The sequence below is a fragment of the Hemitrygon akajei genome, chromosome 30 (assembly GCF_048418815.1).
Source record: "Hemitrygon akajei chromosome 30, sHemAka1.3, whole genome shotgun sequence".
Lineage (NCBI taxonomy): Eukaryota > Metazoa > Chordata > Chondrichthyes > Myliobatiformes > Dasyatidae > Hemitrygon > Hemitrygon akajei.
Genome location: NC_133153.1, coordinates 16,830,325 through 16,857,377, shown reverse-complemented (window position 1 = coordinate 16,857,377; position 27,053 = coordinate 16,830,325). Strand labels below are relative to the sequence as shown.

Below are 27,053 nucleotides of genomic sequence, written 5' to 3'. Positions count from 1 at the left end.
GAGGGACACACACACACACACACACACACACACACACACACACACACACACACACACACACACACACACACACACACACACACACACACACACACACACACACACACACACACACACACACACACACACACACTCCCCCCCCCCCCCCCCACCTGCTGGCAGATCTCCAACAGGGTGAAAGATGCTTTTTGGTCTGCCTGAGACTTGTTCGCCTGCCAGCACATCAGGATGTCCGTGGAGGAAAACAGCACATTCCAGACTGCAGGAGTACACACTGAGGAATGCACTGAAGCTCGGAGTTGCCACCACGAGGGCTCAGTGGGGAAGGACCACAGTGTAGTGTTCTTCTCCTACTGGAGAGGTAGGGGCCGGTTGAGCAAGGAAGCCTCTCAGTTACTGTAGTGGTGTGCCACATGAGCGGCAGGAGTGCTATTGCTGTGTGTGAATATAATTAAACAGTATGCAAAGCTTTGACTATGAATGTAAAGAATGAAAAGGCATTGAATGGTTTAATTTTGTAATTGTTTTATTATTAGAATAAAGTCTATTTTGTTAAAGAGATTGTAATTCAATAACTATAGTAAAAACTTGTATTACACATCAAGTGGCAAGAGAGGGTACCAGATGTGGAGGTGCTCAAACGTGCTGGGACAGTCAGCGCAGAATCACTCATCACAGCTTCTCAGCTGCGTTGGACTGGTCATGTCACAAGAATGAGCGATAATCGTTTACCCAAAGCTGTTTTCTATGGCGAGCTACATGAAGGAAAGAGGAAGCATGGTGGTCAGAAGCTGCGCTACGAAGATGTGCTTAAGCACCATGTGAAGAACACTGACATGAATGTCAACACCTGGGAGAAAGATGCTTTGGACAGAAGATGTTGGCGCTGCATTGTCTCGAAGTCAATCCCAGCTATCGAGGAGAAAAGGCAGAAGAAATAGGAAGCAGGTCATGAACGCAGACATTCGGTGCTAGACCAGTCAAATCACAAATGCAGCCAATGTGGGAGATAGTGCTGATCCAATGCTGGTCTTGTGGCCCATAAACATGCCTGCAGAGACTAAACTCTCAGCACAGTCAACATCAAAATTGATGGACAGCCGAAGAAGTATATAACTTTTTAAAACTATTTTAAAATTGGGTTACAATGGTTACAATAGTTATATTAACTAGTTGAGTGGTGCTGTAGGAACAACCTTGCACTCACCAGCTGAGAGACCAAAAAGCTGATTGCAGACTTCAGAAAGAGTAAGACAAGGGAACACGAACTAATCCTCATAGAGGGATCAGAAGTGGAGAGAGTGAGTGTTTTCAAGTTTCTGGGTGTTAATACCTCTGAGGATCTACCCGGGTCCCAACATATCAATGCAGCTATAAAAAAGTCAAGAGAGCATCTATATTTCATTCGGAGTTTGAGGAGAGCATTCTCAGAGATTGCATCATCGTCTGGTATGTGGGGGGGGGGGGGGCGGGGAGGCAACTGCACAGGATTGAAAGAAGCTACAGAAAGTTGTAAAATTAGTCAGGTCCATCATGGGTACTAGCTTCCAAGACATCTTCAAGAAGCGGTGCCTCAGAAAGACAGCATCCATTATTATGGACACCCATCGCCCAGGACATGCCCTCTTCTCAGTGCTACCATTCAGGTACAAAAGCCTAAAGGCACACACTCAATAATTCGGTAACAGCTTCTTCCCTTCTGTCATCTGATTCCTAAATGGACATTGAACCCATGAACACTACCTCACTTTTTAAAAAAACTATTTCTATTTTGCACTACTATTTTTAATGTAACTATCAACCAAACCTCCAAATAGCCAACCTGAGCTATCAATATTCCATAATATTTCAAACCTCACACTTGTCTACATTAAATTCCATCTGCCATTCTTCAGCCTATTTTTCCAGCCGGTCTAGATCCCACTGCAAGGTGTCATTAGCCTTCCTCGCTGTCTACTATGCGCTCAATCTTGGTGTTATCTGCAAATTTTCTGATCCAGTTTCATGCATTAATGTCCAGATCATTAATATAGGTGATAAACAACAACGAGCCAGCACCAATGCCTGCAGCACACACTTGTCATAAGTCTCCAGTCAGAGGGAACCATCTATTAACACTGCCCGGCATCTCTCACAAAGCCAATGTCTACCCCAATTTACTACCTCTTCTGAGTGCCAAGTATCAGATCCTTCTTAACCAACCTCCCATTCAGGACCTTATCAAAGGCCTTACTAAAGTCCATGCAGACAACATACATTGCCTTGCCTTTATCAACTTTACTGGTAAGTTCCTTGAAAAGCTATTAAATTGGTTAAACACGACCTATCATGCACAAAGCTAGATTGACTATCCCTAAATCAGTCCAAGTCTATCCAAGTACTTATATGTCCAGTACTTAGTAGAATAACTTTCAATAACTTATCCACTACTCATGTCAGGCTTACTGGCCTATAATTTTCTGGCTTATTTTTAAAGCCTTTCTTTAACAATGGAACAACATTAGCTATCCTCTAATCCTCCGGCACTTCACTTGTGGCTAAGGATGTTTTAAATATCCCTGCTAGGGCTCTTGCAACTTCTACACCAGCCTCCCACAGGGTCTGAGGTAACACTTTGTCAAGCCCTGGGGATTTATCCACCATAATTTGCCTCAAGACAGCAAACATCTCCCCTCCTGTAATCTGTATGTAGTCCATGATCTCACTGCTGTACTGCCTCACTTGTACAGACACTATGCATGTCTCCTAAATAAATAAGATAAATAAGAAGATTCCATTTAAGATCTCCCCCACCTCTTTCAGCTCTATGAATAAATTACCACTCTTATCTTCCACAGGACCAATTTTATTCCTTGCTATCCTTTTACTCTTAGAATATCTGTAGAAACCTTCAGGGTTTTCCTTCACCTTGTCTGCTACAGCAACCTCCTGCCTTCTTTTAGCCCTCACGATTTCCTTTTGAAGTGTTTTCTTGCATTTCTTATACTCCTCAAGTATCTCATTTTTTCCTTTCTGCTATGTACCTCCTTCTCTTCTTAACCAGGGGCTCAATATCACTCAAAAACGAAGGTTCCCTACACCAGTTATCTTTGTCATTTATTCTGACAGAAACACATAAAAACCATGTACTTTCAGATTTCACTTTTGAAGCCATCCCAGTTAGCAAGCGCACTTTTGCCTGAAAATAGCCTGTCCCAATCACATTTGCCAGATTCTTTCTGATACCATTAAAATGAGCCTTTCTCCAACTTAGAATTTCAACCTGAAGACCAGAACTATCCTCCTCTATAATTACCTTGAAACAAATGGCATTATGACCTCTTGATGTAGTGTTCCACTACACGGACTTCTGTCATCTGCCCTGTCTCATTCCCTACTGCACTCCCTCTTGTTGGAATTTCTCTGTATTAATTAAGAAAACTTCCCTGACACACTTGACAAACTCTATCCCATCCGATACATTTTACAGTACGATAGTCTTTTGCAACAGTCTGCAACTTCTCTATGAATTTTCTCATCTAAATCCCATTGATAATTGGGTGATCTATAATATAACCATTAACATAGTCATCCCTTCCTTGTTCCTTAGTTCCACCCATATAGCCTCAGTAGGTGAGCCCTCTTGTCCGTTCTGTCTGAGTACTTCTGTGATGTTTTCCTGGCTAGTAAAGCCACCCCTCCCCTTTTATTCCTTTCCGTTCTGTCATGTCTAAAACAACAGATCCCCGCAAATGGCGGTTAGCATGACGCTATTACAGCTCCAGACATCAGAGTCCAGAGTTCAATTCTAGCGTCCTTTGTAGGGAGTTTGTATGTTATCCCACCAACTCCGTGGAATGCATGGATTTTCTCTGGGTGCTCTGGTCTCCACCACTGTCCAAAGAGGACCAGGTTAGTAGGTTAGTTGGTCATTATGAATTGTCCTGTGATTACATTAGGGTTAAATCGGGGGTTGTCAGGGTTACTGGGCAGTGCAGCTCAAAGGGCTCAAAAGGCCTGTGAAAAATAAATTTAAAAACTGAACAGCCAATCCTATCCCTCCTGCAAGCAAGTCTCATATGACTACTATGTCATAATTCCACATACCAGTCCATGCCCTAAGCTCATCTTCCTTTCCTACAATACTCCTTGCATTGAAATATACACGACTCAGACCACCAGTCCCACCATGCTCAAACTTTGAAATCCTGGCTCTGTATGTAGGCTTAACAACACCTTTCCTCACAACCACTCCACTATCTGCTCTGGTGCTCTGGTTCCCATCCCCTGCAACTTTAGTTTAAATCACACCCCACCCCCCTCACCCTTGTAGCACTAACAAACCTACCTCCAAGGTTATTAGCCCCCTCCAGTTCAGGTGCAAACTGTCCCAACTATACAGGTCCCACCTTCCCTGGAAGAGAGCCCCAATAATCATCTCTTTAACCACATGTTAAAATGTACTATCTTCCATTATCTTCCTATTCCAGGCCTCACTGTAATAAGTGAGGCACATTGCATGTTCCTGTGCACGTTGCACAGGAAACAATCCTGAGATCACAACCCTGGAGGTCCTTGTTGTATATAATACTTAAGCTTTCTGTTTTACATATATATATATATATATTGATGGTTTAAGCTTTCCAGTTTGTTTAAATAATTAATTATGGATTTATATTTTAAAATACATTTATCGTGCCTCACTAAAAATAAAGGTAAACCAGACCCACATTTTCTGACTCTTGTATATTTCTTTGAATTAGTTGAGGTTACAGAACCTAGCATTGCCAATGCGATATTTATAAAACAAACGTGACATGGCTATCAACCTGTTGCAATGAGACTTTCGAAATAAAAGGAAACACAGTGAGACCAACATTGAAACAGAGCAGCACGTATTCTTTGGAAGGGAAGACATGATCAATTTTTTTTTAAGCCATAAACGGAAGAATTCAGTGTTTCTGAACTGAATTGACTTTATTTCTTACATTCTTCACATACGTGAGGTGTAAAACTCTTCACGTTATGTCTCCATCTAAATGTGCAATGTGCAATCATAGTAATTTATAATAAATAGAACAGTCAATGTAGCGTAGAAGTACATTCAAATCAACATGAGTTAATCAGTCTGATGGCCTGGTGGAAGACGCTGTCTCGGAGCCTGTTGGTCCTGACTTTTATGCTGTGGTACCATTTACTGGATGGTAGCAGCTGGAATAGATTGTGATTGGGTGACTCGGGTCCCCAAAGATCCTTGGGGCCATTTTTTTACACCTGCCTTTGTAAATGTCCTGATTCATGGGAAGTTCATAACTACAGATGTGTTGGGCCGTCCGCTCCACTCTTTGCAGAATCCTGCGATTGAGTGAAGTACAGTTCCCATACCAGCCAGTCAGGATGCTCTCAATTATGCCCCTGTAGAAAGTTCTTAGGATTTGGGGGTTCATAAAGAGTGAGTATTGGGTGATACTAATCATTAAAAGCAACAGAAATGGTGGGCTACATCGTAAAAATTGACGAGTTTGATTATGTAATGGGTAATTAGCTCATGTAAGCTGAACTACTGCAACAGTACTATGAAGTAAATGAAATAGCCAATGAGAAGTGAGTACCAATTTTGCTAAGCGCATTGGATTTAAAGGCATACAGTTTGCTTCGAAGTTTGACTGCTCCAACCAAACCATCAGAAATGAGATTTTCTGAAATTGTCAGAGTGATGCAGGAACACTTAGATCCAAATCCATTGTTGATTGCTGAACACTTTCATAAGCAGAAGCAAAAGGGAGTGGAATCCATTTCAGTGTGCATGGCTGAATTGAAGAGATTGTCTGAGCATTGTCAGTTCGGTAATCGGCTTAATGATGCACTAAGAGATTGTTTAGTTTGTGGAATCTTAAAAGAATGCATTGAAAATGGCTCCTAACTAAAGCACAACTTATATTCAAAAGAGTAGTAGAAATTGCTGATTCACTGGAAATCGCAGACACAGACACAACCGAGTTGCAGTCAGGAATGAAAGTGAGCGTGAACAAAATTGCAATGTCTTAACAGAAACTGGCCTGGCCAAACAAATGGTATTAACTATTATAGTAGGGGCTCACAAACACCAAACAAGTGCAGATTTAAAAACAAAACTTGCAGAAAATGCAACAAAGTAGGACACAAGCAAAGAGCACTTCAGGCAGGCAAAAATAAATGGACTGCAATTTGCATTTTCAAAGAGAGCACCAATCTGCATGCTTTTGAGGAAATATCTGATAATGATGAGAGTGACACAGGACTGTGCAGCTTTGAAACTTACAATGTGAAAATTAATAATAGACAAGCCATATGACTTACACCAGAAGTGAATGGCAAATTAATTAAAATGGAATTAGACATGGGTTTGGCTATTTCAGTCATTCCACAAAATGAGTTTGAATGACTTTTCAAAGATACCAAACTGAAGCCTGCAGATATTCAACTAAGAACCTATAGTGGAGAAAAGTTAACTCCTGTGGGAATGATATTCGTACCTATGAAATACAATAGCCAACAGGCCACATTGAACTTGTGTGTGGTGAAGACAGAAGGATCAGCATTGTGGGGCTGTGATTGCCTGAAACAACTACAACTTGATTGGAGATCCATCCATCATTTTCATGCTGCATCCCCTGCAACGAAGCCATATGAAAGAGAATTAAGAAAGATACTAGATGATGCCACAGGACAAACAGGTGCCAACCTCTGTGTATTTGGTTGGAGAGCATATTGGACCGATGAAGGACTATGCTGCTCAGAGGAATTGTGAAAGTGTCAAAAGCAGAGGTCCAATTAAAACAGTTTTTTTGTAGCCAATATATTTGACAGAGCTTCTGATATGTTAATCAGGCCGTTAATTGTAAAATGTGGCTTGGTGTCAAGCTGGAAGAGAGTTAAGGAGCTTCAGGAAAGTTTCAAGCATTCCGCTTTTGTGATTACAAGCATGCATTAAGGTCATTGCATGAACTGCAAGTGGTAGACAAAATGCTGCCTGTAAAGTGGATCAAAGACCAAAGCCCAGCTGGATGAATGGAAGGCCAAAAAAAAAGAGTCAATGGAGATACAAAAACTGAGAATTTGTCACTTGGTATTGTAGATGAGGAAACCAAGAGGAGAGATCAGATTGTGAAGGGAAAAATAAGAAGGATTAATAAGAGAATACTCCAGTGAACTAAATCCACTTTCCTGAGATCAAGACGCACAAACTAAAAGAAGAAAAAAGGAGGGAAGAGATGGAGATGAAGAATGCAAATGAGAAAGAGAAAGGTGTGAAAGAGAGAAGGAGCATGAGAAAGAAAATGAAAGAGAACAAAGTGGGTACAGAGAGAGAGAGAAAAAGAGAATAAAGGTATCCAGAGCTGTCAAAACCACTTCCTGCCATCTCAGAGTCAACTCCTACAGCCACCATGGAGAACACCCCAGAACCTGAGATTGGTTTCACAGCTGCATGTCTCACCTGCCAAGCTGAGTGATCCCCCTTGTCAGGAAAGGTTTTATCCCACAAGAATAAGAAATCCTCCACAGTGATTAAATCTTTAAGCCTGAATGGGCCAATTTTTTAAAAATTGTCTATTAGTGGGCATCTGTAAATAGTAGTTGTATTATAGAATATACTGTGTATACAGTTGAAATGTATTCTACATTGTATTGAGTTTATGGCTAAGCAGGGAGGAGTGTTGAGTATTTAATATTTCAATAATTTTTGAGTAATCTTGAATACATATTGGTTGATTAAGCTTTCCTGTTTATGTAAATAATGCATCATGGGTTATAAGTAAAAATACATTAAATGGATACATCATCACACTACAACATGATATGTAAGCGCCTCACTAAAAGTAAAGACAAGCCAGACCCACATTCTTGGAATTTTGTGTACTTCTTTGAATTAGTTTTAATTAAAGTTACAAAACATAGCAGTCCTGTCCTTTAACTTAACACCTAACTCCCTGAACTCCCTTCCTATCCATGACATTAGTACCAACGTGCAGCACAATCTCTGGCTGCTCACCCTCCCACTTAATAATGCTGTGGACTCAGTTGTAGATGTCCCTGACCTTAGCATCTAGGAGGCATCATACCCTCGAGGAATCACGTTCTTGTCCACAGAACCTCCTGTCTGTTCCTCTAACCACTGAGTACCCTAATATAACAACTAATTGCTTCTCCCCCTTCCTTTCTGAGCCACAGAGCCAGACTCAGTAACAGAGACCTGACCACTCTGTGTGTTTTTATTTTGCTAGGTCATCCCCTCAACAATATCCAAAGTGGTATAGCTATTATTGAAGAGAATACCCACAGGGGTACTCTTCACTGGCTCCCTTTCCCCCCTCCTGACAATTACCCAAATTATCTGTGTCCTGCACCTTGGGGGTAACTACTTCCCCATATGTCCAGTCAATCAATCCCTCAGCCTCTTGAATGGCCCAGAGTTCATCTAGCTCCAGCTCCAATTCCTGAACAGCTGGATGCACTTCTTGCAGGTGTAGATATCAGGAACACTGGATGTCCCCATGCCTTTCCACATCCTGCAAGAGGAGTATTCCATTACCCTGCCTGGCATCCCCTCTGCTCTAACAGTGCAATAAGAAAGAAAGAGAGAAAACAAAAAAAAATCTACCCAAAACCTCCACCTCTCCTCGCCAAGGCATCAATGAGCCAAAACCTGAATTCATCACTCTAAAACTGACCCACTCACACAATGGCCACTCTGTTTAAACCTAACTTCTTGTTATTGGACCTCATCAAGTGCCTAGTTGTGTGTACTCTGCCTCCTAGTGAGGTGCGATGCACAGCATGTCTTGACTGTCCCCGCACACTTCTTTTGAAATTTCTTGTATTCACAAAATCCAAATACTTTTTCAGACTTAACTGAACAAGTATTTTATTTAATGCAAGTAGCAAAAAGAATGTTCTAAGGTGCCACTCAATTCCACTGATACAAAAGATATTTTATATTTGTGGTTACTCGAATATAAGTGAAAGTTGAACTAAGGCTTCACTTCAGACAATGAGTTCAATTTGGGCCAAGATCAGAAAAGCAGAAATTCATATCTGCTGAACATCTGAAAGCATCTTCCAAGCCAGGAAGGAAATTTAAAATACAATCCCTGTTTTAATGTTGGCAAAAGAAACCACAAGTGCATTTATAGGAAGAGCGTATTAAACACCAATGAGATAAAAGACCTGATAATCTGCTGCTGGGTGACAGATAATGGTTAGGGCCCAAGGAAATTCCCCATGCTTTTTCAGATTATTCACATTCAATTTAAGCTATAGAGTCTGTGTAATATCACTTTCACGAACACGATTCCTTCTGCAATATCAGCCTCAATTATAATTTACTCATGCTCCTGATGTATGGCATGAACAACTGATCTGACCCGGGGTGCTTTCATTGAGGCAAAGCTGACATCACCTCTTTTTTCCATCTGTTTATTCCATGTTCTGAAATTGTGGCTGGGTGGAGGTTTACAAGCCAAAGACATGCTCCATGATCTCTGAGCTCGCAATTGGTAAAGCTAACCTGCCTCATGTGGGGAGGCATTGCAAGTCCTCCAGTAGAACTTACATATCAGGCAGCTTGTTTATCTTTAAGCCATGTACAGCAGAATTGAAATAAAATCATCGTCTTGATTGGGGTCACGATGGAATTAACAAATCACAGGCAGAGAAACATGAACAAGAACAAGGAGAAATTACCTGTGGCATCAACTGGTATCTTCAGGTCTTGTCATCTTAGGCACATTTAGTCCACTGGTCCTAGGCACAGTAACATGGAAAAGACAGCACGTTGAAAGCTTTGCATTGCCTTTAGCCAGCGCCAAGTATGTGAATGGTGTACAATTTGCTGCAGTAGTTTTCCTCTACGCTTTTATTTTACAGACGTATGAAATATACCCAACTCATTACTAAGGGATGAGTTAGTACTCATACTTACCTACGACAATGAAAGAGCTAAGTTCTACTGGATTTCCTCACAATGGCTCTTGCAAAATATTTCAGCTCCGAGCCAAGCAAATCTCCCTGAGAAAAGTCATCCTACAATTAAATGTTTGAAACTAAAGTCATTATCTGCAGCCCACTCTGTAAGCTATAACATGGCCACCCTGCCTTGAGGTTAAACTAAACCTGTCAGTCGTCATTGCTTTGCATGACCTTCAGATAAGATTGGCTCTCTTATCTGCTCAATCACTGACACAGCATCTTTCTTCTCTGTGCTTGTTTCCAATCAGACTCAGTTCATCTGGCGCTGAAACCGTCACCCATATTCTCATCAAAGGCTGATCTTGGCCATAGCTTCACTCTACTGCCTGAATCCTTTAACCACCAAAGTCCAAAACCTCCATGTCTTCACCTTAAATTTATTGAATGACTCTGCCTACATTCCTGTCTGAGGTATAGAATTCCGAAGATCCAGGAAACTCTCAGAGAGGGATCTCCTCCTCATTTCCTCATGGGCATCTCTTTATTCTGAGAGCATACCCCCCAGATCTGGAATCCTATATGCTGGGCAACTTCTCAGCAACCACCCTGTCAGAACCTCTTATAATTCTACATGTTTTAATAAAGTCCTTTCTCATTTTTCTAAATTCTGATAATTCAGGACCAGGCTCTTCAGAAGCCAAGCACTTCATCCCAGCAATTAATCTTGTGAACCTGTCAGTACTGCTTTTAATGAAACATATCCCTTCTAGATATGGGAACCAACCATGTAACACTGTATTGCATGTGTTTGCTAATTAAGGATCATGCTTTTAAGAAATATTTTTATAATTAATCCCTTTTCAATAAAGTTCAGGATTGTAATTAGCTTACAACTTCTTACTGTCACTGCATGGATAATTTTGAGGATCTGCCTGTACTGCATCATCCTAAATTGCTTAAAGAAAGAAGAACATGAAGAAAAAGAATAAACACGAGGAAATCTGCAGATGCTGGAAATTCAAGCAACACACAAACAAAATGCTGGTGGAACACAGCAGGCCAGGCAGCATCTATAGGGAGAAGCACTGTCGACGTTTCGGGCCGAGACGTCGACAGTGCTTCTCCCTATTGATGCTACCTGGCCTGCTGTGTTCCACCAGTATTTTGTGTGTGTTGTTTGTAAAGAAAAAGAATGGCTGGATGGAGGGAGGAAGGAAGAGAGAAAGGGAGATAGAACAGGAGAAAGGAAGTGAGGGAGAGGTAGAGACAGGAGGAGGGAGAAAGACTGGAAATGAGCACTTGTGATGACCTCAGAACCCTGCATAGATCTTTTGGCTAATTAAGTACTTTAAAATGTAGCTGGTGCTTTTATTTACAGAAATGCAACATACAGTCAGCACACAGACAGCTCCTGTAATCAGTAAATGCAGCAAAATGTGGATAATCCGTTTTATGTAACTGTTGTATTACAGGTTTGCAGCTAATTTCTTAGAGATTTTATCAGCATATTAATAATTTTTTTTTTCGAAGTTAAGAGAACGCAGCCTCCAGTATGGTGAAAAGTTGGCCTTCACGGTTGCATTGGCTCTTCTGCGGCTGTTGTCAGGGCAATTTGCAGTCAGCGGTATAAGTTGGGTGGGTCTGTGGAGCCTTGCAATCCTGATTACCTCTAGTCCAGCTTTTCTTTGTCTGGGGTGGGCACCAATATAATGGTTCGATCGTATTGAATTTTCAGATGATTGGCTAATTCAGAAACAAATTCTGAAAGAAGGACAAGGCAAAGCTACCAGACCTGACGTTGGTCAAGAGGTCACCATAAAGCTGCTGGGAGCGCTGGAAGATGGTACAATTATAGACCGCGACCCAAAGCTTACTTTTCTCCTTGGTGATGGTGATGTTATTCAGGTCAGTCTTATTTCTATTTATTTACATCACTGTAAAAATGTTGTCTTTATTGTGTTACTTACTATTGCCACATATTGTTGCATCCATTAGATTGCAGCCTTGTTACAACTGATTAAGGAAATGAAAATAGGCATGGAAAATGAGGGATAGCGAAAATAAACCCTGAAACCGGTACATACTTAAAGAAAGTCCATGAACTCTGAAAAGGAATAGGGGATTAACATTTTTCGAAGGTTTTTGTTGCAAGATCCCAGATTAACTTGGTTGGTTTCTGGCAATTTTTCCTACTAATGCGATTGACTGGTTTTATTCAATTATAAAATTTACTTCTTCATAGAAGTGGTAATTAATGCATAGAACTATATTAGTAATGTCTTTGGTTTATCTTTCAAATGTTGACTTCATTTATCACACATTCTTCATTTAGAATTACAGAACAGTCAGAACATGGAACTGAAGGCTTCCTTGTGGGTGGTTTCTATGTTTGAACAAAATATTACTAAATACGATTAGATGAGAAAGATTTAGAATTGAAGCTGTGAAAAATCAAATCTGACCAAAGAATTGACAAAGGCATTACACTATTCATGTTCTCAGGACAGCCAAACTATTTTCTAGCCTACCAGTTTCATGTGATAACATAGCTTTTTACAAGATTGAAACTGGTCATTGTGTGCAGCAAGAGTGAATTTTCCATATTAACTTATCTGGCCTACTTCAGCTCGATATGATCTACAATTCCTTTCTCTGAGGAGTGCCCACTTCAATACACAGGGTTTAACAGGTAAGGAGGACAAACTCGGAGTGTGGATTGGCTCTGAGAACTGGGATGTTATAGCCTAATCTGAAACATGGCTGAGAAAAGGGCAGAACTGGCAGCTCAATATTCCAGGATACATATCTACAGATGTGACAGAGATAATGGTAAGCGAGGGGGTTGATTACTGTCATTTTGATTCAAGAGGCCTTAGAAATTTTTATTTCAAGGTTCTAAGGTCTCAATGGAATTGTCCACTGAGGCCTTAGAACCTTGAACTAAAAAGGGAAGGCTCACTTTAAAGGGGTTATGTTATAGACCCCCAATAGCTAGTGGGAACTTGAGAAGCATGTGTGAAGAAGAAATGAAAAAGTAATTGTAAGAATAATAGTGTTTGGTTAGGAGAAATTTGACTGGACTATCCATAATGTTAAGAATTTGGTCAGGGTGGATTTTGTATAACATATATCACAAATATTTCCCGAGTTAATAAATTGAAGGTCCTACTCAGAAGGTGCAATACTGGACCTTCTATGAGGGTATGAGGTAGGGTAGGTAATGAACGAATTGTCAGGAGCACATTGGCTCTAGTAACCATATTTCTATTAGTTTTAAGATAGTGATAGAAAAGGATATGACAGATCTGCAGACATAAGGCCATACAGCCATAAGACATAGGAGCAGAATTAGGTCTTTTGGCCTATCAAGTCTGCTCCACCATTCTTTCTTGGCTGACGTACTGTCCCTCTCATCCTCATTCTCCTGCCTTCTCCCTGTAACTTTTGATGCACTGAATAAGTAAGAACCTATCAACTTCCACTTTAAATATACCCAATGACTTGGCCTGCACCTCCTTTTGTGGCTATGAATTCCACAGATTCAACTTAGATATCCCCCTTTTCTGAGGCTCAGCCATCTGGTCCTAGACTCACCCACAATTATGAGCATCCTCTCCACACCTACTCTATCTAGGCCTTTCAATATTCGATAGGTTTCAATGAGATCCCATCTCATTCTTCAGAAGACCAGCGAGGACAGGCCCAGTGCCATCAAATACTCCTCATATGTTAAACCTTTCATTCCCGGAATCATTCTCGTGAAACTCCTCTAGATCCTCCTCTATGCCAACGCATCTTTTTTTTAGATAAGGGGCCCAAAACTGCTTACAAGACATCAAGTGTAGTCTAACTAATGTCTTATGAAACTTCAGCATTACATCCTTGCTCTTACATTCTGGCCATCTCGAAGTGAATGCTAGCATTGTGTTTGCCTTCCCTACCAACGATTCCAACTGCAAGTTAAACTTAAGGGAATCCTGCACAAAGACTCCCAAGCCCCTTTGCACCTCCAATATTTGAAATTTTGCCTCACTAGAAAATAATCTACACCTTTATTGGCTGCCAGTGGCTCGTGGTGTTCTACATGGGTCGGTGTTGGGACCACTTCTTTTTATGCTGTATATCAATGATTTAGATGATGGAATAGATGGCTTTTCTGCCAAGTTTGCAAATGATACAAAGATTGGTGGAGGGGCAGGTAGAATTGAAGAAACAGGTAGGATGCAGAAGGACTTAGACAGATTAGGAGAATGGGCAAGAGAGTTGCAAATGAAATACAATGTTGGAAAATGTATGGTCATGCACTTCGGTAGTGGAAATAAATGTGTGGACTATTTTCTAAACAGGGAGAAAATTCAAAACTCTGGGACACAAAGGGACTTGGGAGTTCTTGTGCAGAACACCCTAAAGGTTAACTTACTGGTTGAGTCGGTGGTGAGGAAGGCAAATGCCATGTTAGCATTCTTTTCAAGAAGTCTAGAATTCAAGAGCGAGAGTGTGATGCTGAGGCTTTATAAGGCGCTGGTGAGGCCTCACCTTGAACATTGTGAACAATTTTGGGCCCCTTATCTTAGAAAAAAATGTGCTGGCATTGGAGAAGGTCCAGAGGAGGTTCACAAGAATGATTCCAGGAATGAAAGGGATCCAGGATGGCTCTGGATCTGTACTCATTGGAATTCAGAAGGATAAGGGTGATCTCATTGAAACCTTTCGAATGTTGAAAGGCCTAGACAGAGAAGACATGGAAAGGATGTTTCCCATGGTGGGAGAGTCTAGGACAAGAGGGCACAGCCTCAGCATAGAGGGGCATCCTTTCAAAACAGAGATGTGGAGAAATTTCTTTTGCCAGAGGGTGGTGAATTTGTGGAATTTGTTACCATGTGCGGCTGTGGAGGCAAGGTCGTTGGGTGTATTTAAGATAGAGATCGATAGGTTCTAGATTGGACATGGCATCAAAGGTTATGGGGAGAAGGCCCAGAACTGGGGTTGAGGAGGAGAAAAAAAAGGATCAGCCATTATTGAATGATGGAGCAGACTAGTTGGGCCAGATGGTCTAATTCTGCTCCTATGTCTTATGTTCTTATGGTCTATCAAAGTGCATTATCACACACTTCCTTACACTATATTCCATCTGCTATTTCTTTGTCCATTCTCCAAACTTGTCCAAGTCTTCTGGCAACTTCCTGCATCATCAATACTACCTGCCTCTCTACCTGTCTTTGTTGCATTTGCAAAACTAGGCCACAAAGCCATCGATTCTGTCAACTAAATCGTTGATGTATAATGTGAAAAGAAGCAGTCCCAAAACTGGCCCCTGCCGAACATCCACTGACTCTCCTTTAACTATCTTGCCTGTTATTTCTTCAAATTTCAACAGATTTGTCAGGCAAGATTTCCCTTTAGGAAAGCATGTTGACTTTGGCCTACTTTATCATGTAGCTCCAACTACCCCGAAAAATCACCCCAATAATGGACTCCAACAACTTCCCAATCACTGAAGTCAGGCTAACTGGCCTATAATTTACTTTCTTCTGTGTTCCTCCCTTCTTAAAGAGTGGAGTCCTCCAGTCCCCCAGAACCATTCCAGAATCTAGTGGTCTTGAAAGGTCATTACTAATGATCTTACCGTAATCTCTTCAGCTACTTCTTTCAGTAACTTGGTGTTTAGTCCACCTGGTCTAGGTGATTTATCAAACTTCAGACCTTTCAGCTTCCCAAGCACCTTCTCCCGAGGAATAGGAACTACATTCACTTTTGCCACTTGAGACTTAAGAATTTCTGGCATACTGCTAGAGATTTCCACAGTAAAGACTAACGCAAAATACTTATTAAGTTGGTCTGCAATTCTATTGTTCCCCATTACTACCTCTCCAGTATCATTTTTCAGTGGTCCAATTTCCACTTTCACCTCTCTTTTACTCTTCATACATCTGAAGAAGATTCTGGTACTGTTTTTAAAAATATTATTGGCTAGCTTACATTCATATTTCATCATTTCGCTCTTCATGGTTTTTTAGTTTCCTTCTGTTGCTTTTTAAAAGCTTCCCAATTTTCTAACTTCCCACTAATTCTTGATTTATTGCAGTATATGCCCTCACTTTACATATAATATTATACGCCTTCACAGGTTAGGGTCCTAAACTGGAATAGGGCTAATTTTAGGGGAATTAGGCAGGATCTAGCAGAGGTCAACTGTGGACGAAAGGAATGGATAGCAAGTGGAAGGCTTTTAAGAGTATGCTATCAACAGTCCAGGTGCAGCTTTCTTCTGCTAGGCTGAAGGGTGAATCTGGGAAGTTTAAGGAACCTCAACTGATGAGTGATCTTGAAGTTCTGTTCAAGAGAATCAAGAGAAACATTTATTTTTATATATTTAAGAGAGACAGTGCGGAACAGGCCCTTTAAGGCCCATTGAGCTATGCCACCCAGTAACCCACATACTCGACCCTAGCCTAATCACAGGACCACTTACAATGACCAATTACCCTGCCAACCCGTGCATGTGTGGAATGGTAGAAGAAATGGGAGCACCTGCAGGAAACCCACACACACATGGAAAGAAAGTACAAACTTTCTGAAGAGGATGCTGGAATTGAACTCCAAATTCCAATGCCCTGAACTACAATAGCATCGTGCTAACTACTATATTGGTTAGGTGTTGGGGCTGATGAATCGCTTGATAACACTCACTTCTGAGGACTCTGCAGTTCATGTTCTATATATTATTTGTTTACTTTTTTTTACTGTTTGCACAATTTGCTCTTTTTTCACATTGGATGTTTGATGCTCGTTGCTGTGTGGGTTTTTCTTTGTGGATTCTATTATGTTCCTTTGTGTTGTGGCTGCCTGAAAGAAGATGAATCTCAAGGTTGTATATGGTTTAATAATAAATGTTCTTTTAACTCTGACTATAAAAAAGATTATGAACACTCTTAAGAGGGAAGTTCGGAGGGCAAAGAGTATAACAAGGATCTGGCAGGTAAGGGTAAGAAAAATCCAAAAGGTTGTATAATTATATTAAGAGTAAAATGGTGGCTGGGAAGAGAGTAGGTAGCGACCATCAGATCTACCTGCATCTTGAACTGCAAGAAATGGGTGGGATTTTTAATAAATATTTCTTCTTGCTGATGATCAAGAGATAAAGGAAACAAGTGGTGATGTATTGGAGTATGTTTGTATAACCAGGGAGGAGGAATTTGCAGTCTTACAGCAAATTAAAGTGGATAAATCACCAGAGCCTGACCAAGTGCATCTTCTAATATAATGGGAGGCTAAAGAAGAAACTGCAGAGGCTCTTGTGGAGGTATTTGCTTTATCCTTAGTCATTGGTGAAATTTCCAAAGACTGGAAGGTGGCTAATGTTGTTCAATTCTTTAAGAAGGGTAGTGAGCTACAAACCAACTGGCCTATCATCAGTCATGGTGAAGTTACTGGAGGAAATTCTGAATGACATGATCTACCAATCATGATTAAGAGGAGTCAGCATTGCTTTGTGTGTGGGACGTTATGCCTGACAAACCTTCTGGAGTTTTTTGAAGAGGTAACCAAAAAGAAAGATCAGTGTAGGGCAGTGGATATTGTCTACTTGAACTTTAACCAGGCCTTTGACAAGGTCCCACACAGTAGGCTGGTCTAGATGGTTAGTTCCCATCCAAAGTGCCACAAGAATTGGTATTTGGACCCTTGTTATTCATCATTCATATGAATGATTTGGATGTCAATGCATAAGGATTAATCAGTAGGTTTGTGGATGATACAAAATTAGGAGATGCTGTTGACAGTGAAGAAGGTTTTTGTAGATTACAAGGGGATCTTGATCGGTTAGGGACTAGCCAAGAAATAGGAAATGGATGTCAATGCAGTCAAGTGTGAGGTGATGCAATTTGGAAAGTCAAACCAGTGTAGGATTTATGATAAAACATTAGAGAGTGTAATGGAACAAAGGGATCTAGACGAACAAGTTCATAGTTTGCTACAAGCAGCATCACAGGTGGATAAGGTGGTGAAAAAGGCATTGAACATACTGGACTTCATCAATCAGGGTATTGCGGATAGGAATTGGGTTATTATGTCACATTTGTATGTATAAGTCAATGGTGAGGCCGCACTGGGAGTGCAGAATTCAATTTTGGTCACTCTGTTATTGGAAAGATGAGGATAAAGTGGAAAGGAAAGAGTGCAAAAAAGATTAGCAAGGGTATTACCAGGACTAGAAGACTTGAGTTGTAGGGGGAGTTGGTCAGGCTTGGTCTTTATTCTTTGAAAGTAGGAGAATGAGGGACAACCTTATAGAAATGTTTCGAATTATGAGAGGCAGAGATAAGGTGGGTGGTAACTGTCTCCCCACCGCCCCCAGGTAGGGGAGTCCAAAACTAGAAGGGATAGGTTTAGAGTGTGAGGGGAAATATTTGAAAGGGACCTGAGGAGTGACATTTTCATGCAGAGGGCAGTGAATATTCTGAAGGAGCTGTCTACAGATGTGGTTGATGCAGGGAAAATAGTATCACATAAGAAGTACTTAGATGGGTACATGCAGGAGTGGGACCTAGAGGAAATTGGGACCAGCTGGATTGGCATCATGGCCAGCATGAACTTGATGGGCAGAGGGGTCTGTATCCATGCTGTTCTGCTCTGTGACTCTGTGATTCCCTTGTGTGCCTAGATTCCCCTTCTCTGGTGTCCATGTTGCACTCTATATAGTAGCCACTTCCACATTCTTACCACAGTAAAGAAGTTTCACTTGATTTCAGTATCGATTAATCCGATCTTTAGTTCTTTATTTTGGACTTGCCATATTAAACCCCTTCATGATTTTCAAGTTCTCAAACCAGCTTTTAATGCTGAAGAAGACTGAAATGCAGTGATGGGTGTACTCAATTCCTTGTGGCTGATCTAACACTAATTACATTTGCCTATCACGTTGATTCCTACGCTTAACTGGTATTTGACAAAGCTCTGTCTCAATCTGTTGTGAGGTTTTATTGGTACTGGAATTGAAATTGGTTTATTATTGTCACACGTACCGAGATACATAAAAAACTTCTCTTACATGCTATTCGTACACATGGAGTCATTAAGCAGTACATTGAGGAAGAACAAGGTACTGTAAAACAATGACAGGATACAGAAAAGTGTAGCAGATACAGAAAAGGAGCTGAGCAGGTAAATAATAAAGTACAGGATCATAACAAGGTAGTTTGTGAGGCCAAAAATCCACCTGACCTTGAAGATGGCCTTGAGCCTGGTGGTGTATGCTTTCAGGCTTTTGTATCTTCTGCCCAGTGGGAGGAGGGAGAAGAGGGAATGTCTGGGTGGGTGGGTCTTTGGTTATGTTGACTGCTTTATTGAAGCAGTCAGGAAAACAGACAGAATCCACGGAAAGGAAGTTGGTTTCCCTGGTGTGCTAAGTCATGTCCGCGACTCTCTGCAGTTTCTTGGCAGTCACAGGCAGAGCAGTTACCACACCAAGCTGTGTGGCATCAAGATAGGATGCTTTCTAAGGTGCACTGATAAAAAGTGCTGAATTTATTTAGCAACACACACAGAATGCTGGAGGAGCCCAGCAGGCCAGGCAGCATCTGGGAAGTAAGTAAACAGTCAACGTTTCGGGCCGAGACCCTTCAGCCACATGATGAACACAGGATGAAGGGTCTCGGCCCGAAACATTGACTGTGTTCTCTTTTCCATGGATGCTGCCTGGCCTGCTGGGTTCCTTCAGCATTTTGTGTGTGCTGCTCGGATTTCCAGCATCTGCAGATTTTCTCTTGTTTCCAAACTTCTCTAGCATCGTGAGGAAGTAGAGACGTTGACGACCTTTCTTGACTGTGACATCTCTATAGGTCGGCTTTTTTCTAGCTTTTGAGGGGGTGAATTGCAGATTTCTCCTACTTTTTGTGAGTAACTGTGCTTCTTGACAGCATTTCTCATGTCCTGCCCTTCATTTAAAGGTTACAATCCCTTGTTTCTGATACTATCTGTGTCTCATCCTGAAAAAATGTGTTACTCCAACTACCTTAATAAATCCTTGACTCACCTTACAGCATTTTACATCATTCCTTAGATTGTATGGTGTGCTTTAGTGAATACATTAGCATATGGATGTTATCTTCAACATGTAATATTTTCTTTGAAATTTTTTTCCTTTGTTCAGAATTCCTCTTGAAGGGTAATTCCATAGTTCAATACAAGCTAATTTTCACGAGTAGTATCCCACAAAATGCAGTGATGTAAATATAGAACTTAGAACAATAGAACATTGAACAATACAGCACAGTACAGGCCATTTGGCCCACAATGTTGTGCTGACCCTTCAAACCTGCCTCCCATATAACCTTCCACCTTAAATTCCTCCATATACCTGTCTAGCAGTCTCTTAAATTTGACTAGTGTATCTGCCTCCACCACTGACTCAGGCAGTGCATTCCACGCACCAACCACTCTGAGTGAAAAACCTTCCTCTAATATCCCCCTTGAACTTCACTCGCCTTACCTTAAAGCCATGTCCTCTTGTATTGAGCAGTGGTGCCCTGGGGAAGAGGCGCTGGCTGTCCACTCTATCTATTCCTCTTAATATCTTGTATTTCCAGAGGGTATGTTTGTTTCAAGTCTGAAGAGACACAGAATGTAGGACACTCTGTGAATGCCTTATGCTGTAGAATATTTTACATTCAGTTGAAAAGGCAGGTGAAGCCTGTTAAATACTTTATCCCAAAAATAGCATTTCCACATTCCTCAGATTTTTTAATACTGCATTGAGATGCCAATCAAAATCACATAAAGTTGTGCAGTTGGATTTAAGCCACTTGGACTTTGACCTTAGGAGCTATCACTATAATAAGTGTATGGCCTGTGGCATATTGGCACTGCACTGTTGCTGCAACATTTGATGCACTGAATAATCTGTAAGGGTTTTGAATGCCTGAGCCGGCTTTAGAGGCATAAGAAAGGCTGGTGCCAATGTTAGTTAGGGGTTGGCCACAGAGGAACCATTGAAGCTCACAGCAAAACATTCACAGCTCATCCCAGCATCTTTAATGCTGCAAAGGAAACATTCTCCTTTCTTTCAGCGCGTGCTTTGCATTATCATTTGAAGCGGTGTCAACCTGAGAGAAGATAGTAATGCCAATGCAAAATGTCGATTAGTATTCAGGATCTGAAGTTTGGTAGGTTTGCAGACATAGGAATGAAGTCTAGTATTCTCGTGACTACTTTTTTATACAGTAGGTCCAGTTACAGGTGCACATAAATACTGAACACAAGAAATTCTGTAGATGCTGGACACCCAGAACAACATAGAAAAAATGCTGGAGGAACTCAGCAGGCCAGGTAGATCTATGGAGAGGAATAAACAGTTGACATTTCAGGCCTCTTCCTGATGAAGGGCTTGGCTCAAAAATTTGACTGTTTATTCCTCTCCATAGTTGCTGCTGGATCTGCTGAGTTTCTTCAGCATTTTGTGATTGTTGCACTTAAATAATCTTTTAGAATTCTCAAGCTTTATTTGCAAGTATCATAAGTTGGGTGATTCTTTGCCTGAAGTTCTGATGCTGTTATGACTGTGATGGATATGAGATAATAAAGTTGGTGCTGCACTGAAATAAAGTTCAATGTGTTTGAAGCAACATATCACATGGTGAGGGAAGATTTAATATCAGACTTCTTTCGAGAGTGACATGCCAGTTTCCTTTCAGAGCCATCAGGCATCTGTCAAGTAGAGACAGGGGGACTGGCCAGAAGAGAAAAGGATATTTGGCAGTGATTTCACATTGGAATACCACTCAGTAATCTGTAGCTCCGTGACCATACACAGAGACATTGGGAAATACATGGATTTGTGCCCATTCTTTCAATGGTACCCAGAGACTAAACTTGGAAAGGCTTTAAGGAAAGGAAAGAGAACAGAATTTGTATCTTTTGTAAATACAGCTGATCTACTCTTTACTCTCTTTTCTTTCTACGCCCATGACTGTGTGATTAGGCACACCTCAAACAGCGTCTATAAATTTGCCAATGGCACCACTGTTGGCAGAATCTCAGATGGCGATGATGACATATTAAGAAGTGAGCTGGATCAGCTGGTTGTGTGCACTCAATGTCAGTACGGCCAAGGAGCTGATCGCAGAGTTCAGGAACGGGAAGCCCTCACTGAGGCATCTGTGGTGAAAAGGGTGAGCAGCTTCAAGTTCCTGGGCATCAACATCTCAGAGGATCTATCCTGGGCCCAACACATTGATGCAATCATGAAGAAGGCATGCCAGTAGGTGCTATTAAGATGTTTGAGTAGATTTAGTATGTCACCAAAGGCTCTTGCAAATTTCTAGGAATGTACTGAGCATTCTGACTGGCTGCATCGTAGCCGGTATGAAGACTCCAATGCACAGGATTGTAAGACATTGCACAAGGTTGTAGACTTAGCCAGTTCCATCACAGGCACAACCCTCCCCACCACTGAAGATACCTTCAAAAGATGGTACCCCAAGAAGGTGAAATCCATCACAAAGGACCCTAAGCATCCAGGATGTGCCCTCTTTTCATTACTACCATTGGAAGGGAGGTACAGAAGCCTAAAGAGCCACACTCAATGTTTTAGAACCAGCTTCTTCCTGTCCACCATCAGATTTCTGAATGCTCCATGAATCCTTAAACACTACATTTTTGGAATTTTTTTTAAACTTATGATAATTTGTAGGTCTTCTACTGTGAGGATGATGGCCGGTTCTTCGCTTGCGAAGATCAGGAGGGAAGAACAGTCCTCAGGAGCGACGGCACGATCGTTGGTGATGGTAGAGGCCAATTCTGGATCTGGAGCAGCAGGAACACGGGAACAGCTGGGATGCAGATGCTTGGAAAATTGGATCCTTCCTGCATCTCCTCTTCTCTTCAGCAGTCGCTCTTCTGGATTCCTCAAAATTCTTGGCTGCTCTGTGGGTCAGCGATCTCCAGCGGTCTCTGTACAAGCCAGCTTCTGCCACTCATTGACCTCAATATTTGACTGAGAGAACTGCTGCTTAAGTTGGTCTTTGTACCTCTTGTGCATGGCACCACAATCTCTCCTGCCCTGTGAGAGTTCTCCGTTGAGTACTGCTCTTGGTAACCCAGAGCTGTCCAGCTGAGGCACATGGCCTGACCAGCAAAGGGGCTTCAATGTTTAGAAGTTGAGCCTTCTCCAGGACCTCGTTATTGGAGACACGATCCTGCCAGCCGATACCCATGATGGAGTGGAGGTAGCGCTGATGGAAGCACTGAAGCAACTGGATTTGCTTGCGGTACAAGACCCAGGCTTTAGAGCCATATAGCTGTGTTGTGACGATGGCAGCCCTGTACACCTGGACTTTTTGCGGACAGATGAAGCTGGTGATTCTTCCAAACTTGTTTCTGGATTCACCCGAAGGCACTGCTGGCTCTGACGAGTCGATTGTCAACGTCCCTTACTAAAGTAGTGTTGTTGGAGATGACACTGCCCACATAGGTAAACTGCTCAACGATGATGAGAGGGTGGGACATCACTGGTGATCTGAGGTGGGTTGTAAACACCACGAGGGGGCTTCTAATGGAGGATCACTGTTTTCTTTAGACTGACCATTAACCCGAAAGCCCTTGTAGCCTTGGTAAACTGAGTGACTGCAGCCTCTAGCCTGTCCTGTGTGTGTGTGGGAAGATCAGCATTTCATAGCTCAAGAATAGGCTCTTGCACGATTTTTGTTTGGGCAAGAAGGCGGCGGAAGTTGAAGATATTTCCATCGGTGCAGAACCAAATGTAGATGCTCTTTCACTTCCCGTAGCATCATACTGAAAACAATGGCAAAGAGCGTTGATGGCAAAACATAGCCTTGTTTCACATCTGTACTGATAGGGAATGGGTCAGACCTGTCACCGTTGTGTTTAACCTGACCTCTTTGGCCTTCATGGGGCTGTTGCAGGATGGTGAGGAATTTCGGAGGACACGGTGTGAACGGGTTTGTGAGTTTGCTGAGGAGGATATCTCCACCCTTTTTGTACACTTCCGCTGGGATCCCATCAACGCCATCAACCTTGTACTGTACTGCTGCAGCAAAACAACAAATCTCACGATATATAATAAACCTGATTCTGATTTTGTCCTGATGACCTTGAGGACTCGCACTCGGATGGTGCTGTAATGGGTCGCGTATTCGTTTTGTGTGATGCCACAGTGAAAGGCATACAAGAAACACATGTATAAAAGCGCAGTCTCCAACCATGTTGGGAATATTTATGATGGTATTTTTCACCAGGAGCTGCAGCAAATCATAGGCTCACTTTGAGTGCTGGGAGACCAAGTACCAACAGATGTGATGATCAGCAGATAGACACATTCTGCTAAAGGGATAAGTTTTACTTTCAGAATTGTAGAAAAGTGTTCCAAGATTAATTCCAAAGGTTTCATTAATTTACAGGGATGCAAGTCTTTACAAACTGTTCAAACATTCAAGATCAAATCAGGTGAATAATCATAGAAACATAGAAATCTACAGCACATTATAGGCCCATTGGCCCACAATGTTGTACTGACCATGTAACCTACTCTAGAAATTGCCTAGAATTTCCCTACCACATAGCCTCTATTTTTCTAAGCTCCATGTGCCTATCCAAGAGTCTCTTAAAATACTCTATTATATCCCCTATCATGGGAAAGAAAAAATTAACATATGAAAAATGTTTGATGGCTTTGAGCCTGTACTCACTGAAGTTTAGAAGAATGGTGGGGGGCATCTCATTGAAACCTAATGGATAATGAAAGGCCTAGATAGAATGGACATAGAGAGGTTGTTTCCTATGGTGGGGGAGTCCAGGACTAGAGGTCACATCCTCAGAAACCAAGAACATCCCTTCAGAACAAAGATGAGGAGGAATTTCTTTAGCCAGAGGGCAGTGAAACTGTGGAATTCATTGTCATAGACTGCTGTGGAAGCCGACATTGAATATCTTTAAAGCAGAGGTTGATAGGTTCTTGATCAATAAGGGTATCAAAGGAAACAGGGAGACGGCAGGAGAATTGGGTTGAGGAGGATAATAAATCAGCCATGATGGAATAGCGGTGCAGACTCGATGGGTCGAATGGTCTAATTCTGCTCCTATTAGTTACAGTCTTATGGAATTCTAGTCCAGCTTCTTCAATCAGTGCCACAAAATATTAAAAGTGCATGGCAACACAGACAAAATGCTGGTGGAACTCAGCAGGCCAGGCAGCATCTATGGAAAAGAGTACAGTCGACATTTCAGGCTGAGACCCTTCAGCAGGATGAAGGGTCTCGGCCCGAAACATCGACTGTACTTCTTCCTGTAGATGCTGCCTGGCCTGCTGCGTTCCACCAGCGTTTTGTATGTGTTGCTTGAATTTCCAGCATCTGCAGATTTCCTCATGTTTGCATTTTTGAAAGTGCATAGCACAAGATTTAACATAAGACCTCCACTTTAAATACACCCAATGACTTAGCCTCTACAGCTACTTGTGGTAATGAATTCCATAGATTCAGTACCCTCTGGCTAAAGGAATTTCTCCTCAACTCTGTTCTAAATGGATGTCCCTCTATTCTGAGGCTGTGCCCTCCGGTCCTAGTTCTTCGATTATAGGAAACATCATCTCCACATCTACTCTATCTAGGCCTTTCAATATTTAATAGGTCTCAATACAATCCCTTCTCATTCTTCTTTACTCCGATGAGTTCAGGCCCAGAGGCATCAAATGCTCCTCATATGTTAACCCTTTCATTCCCGGAAACATTTTCGTGACCCTCCTATGGACGCTCTCCAATGCTAGCACATCTTTTCTTATTATGGTCTTTTACATTCTAGTCCTCTTGAAATGAATGCTGACATTGCACTTTCCCTCCTTACTATTGACTAAATAGGCAAGTTAACCTTTAGGAAACCTTGCATGAGAACTCCCAAGTCTCTTTGCACCTCTGATTTTTGAATTTTCTCCCCATTTTGAAAATAGTCTATACCTTTATTCCTTCTATATACACGCAAGAATAAATTGCTTTTAACAATCAAATTTCTAAACTGATATATTGTTCAAAAGCATGATGAAAATTTTCAAATTATTGAGATAATTTTCTCCTATTTATACAATCTTCTTTGTGAAACTTTGTGGAACAGATCTTCAGATCTTTTGCTACAAAATTTTAACCAGATGTTTGTATGCAAATATTGGCATAAAGTGGGAACTAGATTTTAGATGATGTATCTTTTGTTGAGTATCCAAACTATATTCCTTTGACACTCTGAGTTATTAGTGTTGTAATTGGACGCTATTAAACAAGCTTTATATGAGCAGCACCTGCATTAAACTGGATTTTCCTGGTCTGGATCATAGGGGTGAACTTGCGAGCATTAATAGTTGCCCACAACATCTCCAAGCATGGTTCACCATAGTGCAACTGAAGCTGGATTAGTAGATATGTTGCAGTTATATTTCTCGAATGCTTTTAATATGTTGCCTCATAAAAATTTATCGTGGAAGCTTATTCCCATGATGACAGAGGCAATGTACTGGCAACCATTAAAGACTGGCTGACAATATGCAAAATACACCACAGGGATTAGTTCTGCATACTCAATGTTTTACAATTTATATCAATGAGATGGATGGTGGCTGCAAAAATACAGTTGCTAGATTTGCATATAATGGATGATAAGTAGGAAAAAGAATCTTAAAGAGAACATAATCACAAGTAAAAAGGATATAGATAGGATAAGTGATTGGGCTAACAGATCTGGCAAACTAATTGGGCTAACAGATCTGGCAAACTAAGTGGGAATAAAAAGGGATCTAGTGCTTTCCTGGTGTTTATGATGAATAAATTGTTCTCGGGCTTCCAGCTGGGTACAGGTCTTGATTATAACTGGCGTTTCGAGTGACAAAACTCAGCTATCTTCATCCCTGATCCCTGATGAAGATGGCAGAGTTTGTCATCGAAAAGTTGGTTATAATCAAAAATTGGTTACCTGTACCCTGCTGGAAGCTCGAGAAGACTGGGAATACATAAAATTATAGTTTATGGCAATTCAAAAAGAATTGATGAATATTATCTGAATGACGAGAGATTACAGAGTTCCAAAATGTAATGGGCACTTGGTTCTGGTGCATGAGTTGCAAGAGACTA

General features: G+C 41.4%; 1 protein-coding gene and 1 long non-coding RNA gene across 5 annotated transcripts in view; one reads left to right on the top strand and one right to left on the bottom strand.

The window, feature by feature from the left end:
• fkbp16 (FKBP prolyl isomerase 16) overlaps positions 1-27,053 on the top strand; it is a 222,544-nt gene that overhangs the window by 5,906 nt on the left and 189,585 nt on the right. For all 3 annotated transcript variants that reach the window (XM_073033044.1, XM_073033045.1, XM_073033043.1), the window contains exon 2: positions 11,663-11,832. In XM_073033044.1, coding sequence (XP_072889145.1) covers positions 11,663-11,832 — 170 coding nt within the window. The remainder of the gene's footprint in view (positions 1-11,662; positions 11,833-27,053) is intronic.
• On the bottom strand, positions 615-20,559 carry LOC140718838 (uncharacterized). 2 transcript variants are annotated; one of them, XR_012096806.1, is made up of 4 exons: positions 20,417-20,559; positions 9,703-9,762; positions 6,495-6,632; positions 615-755 (listed from the first exon to the last, which is right to left on the bottom strand). It is a non-coding gene; the product is annotated as an uncharacterized lncRNA (long non-coding RNA). The 2 variants fall into 2 exon arrangements; XR_012096805.1 differs by lacking the exon at positions 615-755 and having other exon boundaries at positions 4,826-6,632.